Source organism: Pseudoliparis swirei, chromosome 9 (assembly GCF_029220125.1).
Source record: "Pseudoliparis swirei isolate HS2019 ecotype Mariana Trench chromosome 9, NWPU_hadal_v1, whole genome shotgun sequence".
NCBI lineage: Eukaryota > Metazoa > Chordata > Actinopteri > Perciformes > Liparidae > Pseudoliparis > Pseudoliparis swirei.
This window is the reverse complement of record NC_079396.1, coordinates 2,296,138-2,301,804: the sequence shown is the minus strand read 5'-3', so window position 1 is coordinate 2,301,804 and position 5,667 is coordinate 2,296,138. Positions and strand designations below refer to the sequence as shown.

Below are 5,667 nucleotides of genomic sequence, written 5' to 3'. Positions count from 1 at the left end.
TTCAAACATTTGAATGAAGTTTGTTTTAGTTTCTCATTTTCCTTTTGGATTTTAAAGAATGACAAAGGGCTGTCCCTGATTACAGATTCTAGACTGGGTCACGACTGATTTATTACGGTCAGATTCAGTGGACTTTAAGTATTTTTTACAGCTACATTGCTCTTTGAGTCATCGGGCATCAAGACATTGAAACAAATGCAAAATGTTCCTTCAGTAAACACGTTTTTTTTATTTGGTAGCAAAAACAGCACCACAGGACAACAGCATGAGCGGGGCAGCCTCCTAAGGGGTCGAACAGTTTCAGTTACAGGACAAGCAAAGGCAAGACATGCACTACCTGCTGCAGGAGGCCTTTTTTTTTAAGACACCGTTGACCAACAAAGCTGGAGCACTGTTTCAGTACGTTCACATTCCTTTGACGACACCACTGTCGATGCATCGCCGCGTTGAAGGAAACAGCCCTTTGTTCATGGAATTGCTGTTGCATAGATTTCAAGGGAGTGTTATATATTTTTAGATATATCTATATCTATATATATACTTTTCCTAGTTGCAATTTGCCCAGTTTTTATCTCACTTTCTGTGACACTACTACTACTTTTTTTAGTTCAGACAATCAGACATACAAAATAACTTCTTTGGTCCCTTTCAGATCTTTGGTAGTGTTAGGATCATTTATTGCTTCATGGAAATGTTTGGAGAGTGGCCGGCAAGCGTTTTACTTCATAGTTGGGGGGAGGGGGGGGGGTACAGGTGGGGGGGTTGAACTGTAAGTATAAAACTACCAGACAGGCAGAGGCGATAATAGCAGACAGGTAGCTACACCTTTAAACCTGACGGCTCACTCCTCCATGACCTCGGAGGACTCGGACACCACCCTGCCGTCCCGGGTCTCGATCATCTTGATCACAACGTTCTTCTTGCTCTGGGTGGTGCTGTAGCTGCCGCCGCCGCCGGTGCTGCCGCTGCTGAATCCGCCGCCGCTGCTGTAGCCGCCGCCGCTGCTGTAGCCGCCGCTGCTGTAACCGCCGCTCATGCTACCGCCGCTCATGCTGCCGCCATATCCGCCGCCGTACCCGCCGCTGAAACCGCTGGAGTAGCCACTTGAGTAGCTGCTCTTCTCCATGGGGAAACCACCATAGCTTGCTGTTGAGAGAAGGGAGGCAAGAAAAAACAGTCAGATGGGAGGAAATCTGACAAAGAAAGTTCACAAAATCCAATCAATGAAGTCCGGTGATCGTGACTTCAGTCGACTTACTGCTCTGTTGGGAAATGTTGATGGACTTGATGCCGGTCGCCAGCCTCTCCTCCTCTCCCTCCAGCAGTTTCCTGTAGGTGGCGATCTCAATGTCCAAAGCCAGCTTGATGTTCATCAGGTCCTGGTACTCTCTGATCTGGCGTGCCATGTCCTGCTTGGCTCTCTGCAGGGCTTCTTCAAGGTCCCTGATGCGGGACTTGGCGTCCTTTACTGCCATCTCCCCGCGCTCCTCTGCCTCGGCGATCTGGGCCTCCAGGTTGGCGCGCTGGGAGAAGAAAAATGCCACGCCGGAAAAATAAGACTTTGTCCACTCTTGTGATGGTTAAATGACACGAACAAACTATGTATGATGGCTCCTGTACCACGGCGTCGAAACATCTGTTGCTTACCTGTCCCTTGATGGAATCGATCTCTGATGTCAGTCTCTGGATCATGCGGTTGAGGTCTGAGATCTCTGTCTTGGTGGACCTGAGGTCATCTCCGTATCTGCTGGCGGACGTCTGCATCTCCTCATACTAAACAAAAAACAATACCAGACATTACAAACTGGAAACCCCATCGACCAGAACACCGCATGTGCCGATTCACGAACTGATGAAGGTTACCGAGCTTTCTTTCAGTATAAATGTGACCGATACACAATATAGAAATGCCGGAAACACTTAAGAAGACTTTAAAAGGAGCTCTCATTCACCTTGCTTTTGTACCACGTCTCCGCCTCGGCGCGGCTGCGGTTGGCGATGTCCTCGTACTGGGCCTTGACTTCAGCCACAATGGAGTCCATGTCCAGGTTGCGGCTGTTGTCCATCTCCACGATGACTGAAGTGTCCTTGATCTGTCCCTGGAGCTCACGAAGCTCCTGAAGAAGTACAAAGAGAGAGATTGGTAAACCCCAGCTCCTCAAGGAAGCCCATCTGGGAAGTGCGCCTCAAGGGGCGGTACGGGAGATGAGTCAAGGTACAACCACGATTTATTTTGTGCCGTACCTCATCATAGATCGACCTCAGGAAGTTGAGCTCGTCTGTCAGACTCTCCAGCTTGGCCTCCAGCTCAACCTTATTCATGTAGGCCTCGTCGACATCCTGGAACCAAACCACGTTGTGTTAGAATGGGACATCTCAAAGAACCCTTCAGAAGAAAAGGTCCCTTCAGAAGAAAAGGTCACATTCGCCAACTCAAAAGGCAAGTCGAGTAAATGCTGACGCTGACCTTCTTGATGAGGACGAAGTCGTTCTCGCACTCTGTTCGCTTGTTGATCTCATCTTCATACCTGAGAGGGGGAAAACAGTTCATGGTTAGATTTTGAATGTTCATAAAGAGTCTCTTCTCTTGCTTCTGTTTGGTTTATACACCAATGCAACACTAGGAGGCGCCAGCAGTCCATCTCTTGAACTCCTTTGGGACATTAGCCTCTAACAATGTGGGTTGACCCAGGGCAAAGTCTGAGAGGCAATATGGGCATCTCTTGGGGGGGGGGGGGGGGGGGCTAGGAATTTAGCTGACTTCAATTGTCTCTGGACTACTGGCCGATGCGTACGGCACTATCGCAGCTATTTGTTGTATGTAAAGCTTTCCAAACTCTGTCAAACTACTTGTACCTTCGGTCTCATGTAATGTAATGCAATGGGTGTTTGGAACATGCCTCCTAAGTGATGTAATTCCCTCCCGGTTGTGGATGACGTAGGACAACGGACAGATGTAGGGAGTAGTCCACAAAAAGAGAAGCTTAGTGTCTCGGAAGCACAAGTGCAGCTGTGTTTGATTCATGAATGAGGAGTCTAGGCATTTGGGAAATCCCTACAGTGCAACCTACATGCAAAAGGTGAATCCTCGATAAACAGTGTGCTGAGCCAGATTCTGCCCCCTTCCACACTCACTTGTTCTTGAAGTCCTCCACCAGGCCCTGCATGTTGTGCAGGTCGGCCTCCAGCTTCATCTTGTCGTTGCCCAGGCCGTCGAGCTGCCTGCGCAGGTTTGAGATGTAGGCCTCGAACATGGCGTCGATGTTGGAGCGGGTGGTGGTCTGACCCTGCAGCAGGCTCCACTTGGTCTCCAGCATCTTGTTCTGCTGCTCCAGGAAGCGGACCTGACGCGTGGAAATATTTATTATGAGTTGTGAGTGAGAAACAAATCCCCCCCAAAAATCAGCCTCTTACATGCTTGGTAACGAGTCTATGAAGACGGACTCCTTGTCATCAAAAATGTCATTCTTATGAAGGTATGATATAAATGCTCCGCCATCCCGAATACTGCAGCACGCCTCCTGGTCACCGTCTCCCTTCATTGTTCTTATCTGACTTTGGAGCTTTTAAGCTGCTGTTGGCTCAGCGTCAACCTGGCCGGGCCTTTCCAACGGAAGGCCTGACCTATGTGCATCCTGACAGGAGGCGGAGGGGGTGGGGTGATGTGTGTGTGTGTGTGTGTGTGTGTGTGTGTAGGGAAGGCAAGACCAGGTTTGGAAAAAGCAGCTGTTGGATGATGAACAGGGCCAGTTCACCCTTCTTCCCGCATGTCATCCTGTTTTTGCAGAGCGAAGTTCGTCACCAAATAGGGAAAGCACAGAGAGCGGAGGGGGAGTGGGGGGGCTGGAGGGGGGTAGTCGCTTCCGCAGGCAGATGCCGGAAGGTAAATATTTAACCGCGTTATCGAGGCGATGGTTGAGGCCGGGAGTGGGGAGGAGGTGGGCAGTTTGCATATTTGTGAACAATGAAGGAAAGAAGACGCTCGGTGGTGAACCGACGCATTTCGCCCTACAGGTGGAATCCAACTTCTTCATTTGAACCGGAGTGAACCCAGATAATGAAAAGGCCTTGGAATGGATCGCCACGGCGACACGCAGCCGCTGACAGGAGGGGGAAGTCTCTCCGCTCCGTGTCGAAGCATGAAGAAACAACTTCATCTTCCTTTTCTTTAAAGGTGTCGGCGGGGCTGAGGGAGAGCCGATACGTAGCCGGTCGGCTGACGTTGACTGGAACATGAAACCTGTTTAAATATTAACCCACTGCCGACGACACACACACACACAACCCACTGAGTATTTTAGCTGATTTGAACGAGTAAGTCAACAAACTCCCAGTGAACACTCCTTTTTCTAATGTGTCGGCGTCAAAGAAGAGTTTCAATGTGTGTGTGTGTGTGGGAGGGAGGGGTGGGGGCCACCAGGGCCGCACAAAGAGCCACACCCCAGCAGAGGGAGGGATCATTCCCAAGGTAACTCGTATCACAAGCCTTCTCTCTCTCTCTCTCACCCTCCCTCCCTCCTTTTGTATTTGTCTTTCCCAGTCTCTCCCTTTCTGCAAGTCTGTTTTTCATCACTATAAAAGGGCAGCCTGAGACCGGCCATATCGAGCTCTACATTGAGCCACGGCACGTCTCATTCTTCAGCCTTTGTGGGAGTTGATATAGCGGGGCGGAGGGGTGTGGGGGGGTGAATCTAACTTTTACCAGCGCCGGAAAATAGCGAGTACATTTAGCACTGCCAGCAACATGTGGCCGACATATGGACATCTGTATATAACAACAGCACGACTGCGTCTCAGCAGCTGGAGAGAAATATTCAAAACTTTTAGGGACTACACCGCTCCGCCCACCCAGAGAAAGTTCTGTCGGTATGCTCAGAAACCGACGGTCCCGTACCGCCCCCCGGTCACGAGCCCTCACCTTGTCGATGAAGGAAGCGAAGCGGTTGTTGAGGGTCTTGATCTGCTCCTTCTCGTGGGTGCGGACCACTTGGATGTTGGGGTCAATCTCAAGGTTCAGGGGGGCCAAAAGGCTCCTGTTCACGGTCACGGCGGTGATGGGGGCCTGACCGCCCATGCCGCCCCCGAAGCCCATGCCCATGCCGCCGCCTCCGCCCATGCTGGAGTTCAGGCCGTAGACGGAGGAGCTGGTGATGCCCCCGAAGCCCCTGTTGCCTCCATAGGAACTCTTGACGTTGTAGCTCCTGCGGCTGCTGATGCCGCCGCCGCCCGATCCGCCGGAGTAGGAGCTGCTGCTGAAGTTTCGCGGGGCGCTGGAACTCCTCACGCTGTAGCTGCTGCTCTTGTAGCTGGTCATTCTGAAATCTGGAGGAGTCTGGGAAGGTCAGACTGCAACGGCTCGGCTTGGAAATGCAGGCAGGCAGAGGGAAAGAGACCGGAGTGGATAGAAGGGAGAAGAACTTACTGAGGAGTTTTAAAGCCTGCGGCCGTGGGAGGGGACAGTGCAGAGCTGCCATTGGCCTGGCTGACAGAGGGAGGCGGGGCTGTAACGTTACACTCCTCTGACACATTGTCCAGTCGCTCAGAGCATTACCTGGTCTCTCACAGGCTTCTCTGTGTTGTTGGAGAAAACCTGGAATCCTGAGCGGATTGTCGAGTGGTTTCATTTCTTTGATCTCAAAACCCTCCAACAGTTCAACAGGTCTCTAG

The 5,667-nt window shown here is 51.3% G+C and overlaps 1 protein-coding gene across 1 annotated transcript; it reads right to left on the bottom strand.

Moving 5' to 3' along the window:
- Positions 1-205: 205 nt before the first annotated feature.
- Positions 206-5,401, bottom strand: LOC130199555 (keratin, type II cytoskeletal 8-like). The gene is made up of 8 exons (XM_056423168.1): positions 4,919-5,401; positions 3,136-3,344; positions 2,468-2,528; positions 2,245-2,340; positions 1,953-2,117; positions 1,648-1,773; positions 1,259-1,523; positions 206-1,146 (listed from the first exon to the last, which is right to left on the bottom strand). The coding sequence occupies exons 1-8, from the start codon at positions 5,312-5,314 to the stop codon at positions 842-844; spliced, it is 1,623 nt and encodes a 540-aa protein (XP_056279143.1). The 5' UTR covers positions 5,315-5,401; the 3' UTR covers positions 206-841.
- Between the last annotated feature and the right edge of the window lie 266 nt (positions 5,402-5,667).

What these genes read in the sequence shown, in the direction of transcription:
- LOC130199555 (XM_056423168.1), bottom strand. Translation starts at nt 5,314, where the DNA reads ATGACCAGCTACAAGAGCAGCAGCTACAGCGTGAGGAGTTCCAGCGCC. An exon ending in GTGGAGGACTTCAAGAACAA is followed by an intron (nt 2,529 to 3,135) that starts GTGAGTGTGGAA and finishes TCCCCCTCTCAG; the next exon opens with GTATGAAGATGAGATCAACA. An exon ending in CAACATTTCCCAACAGAGCA is followed by an intron (nt 1,147 to 1,258) that starts GTAAGTCGACTG and finishes TTCTCTCAACAG; the next exon opens with CAAGCTATGGTGGTTTCCCC.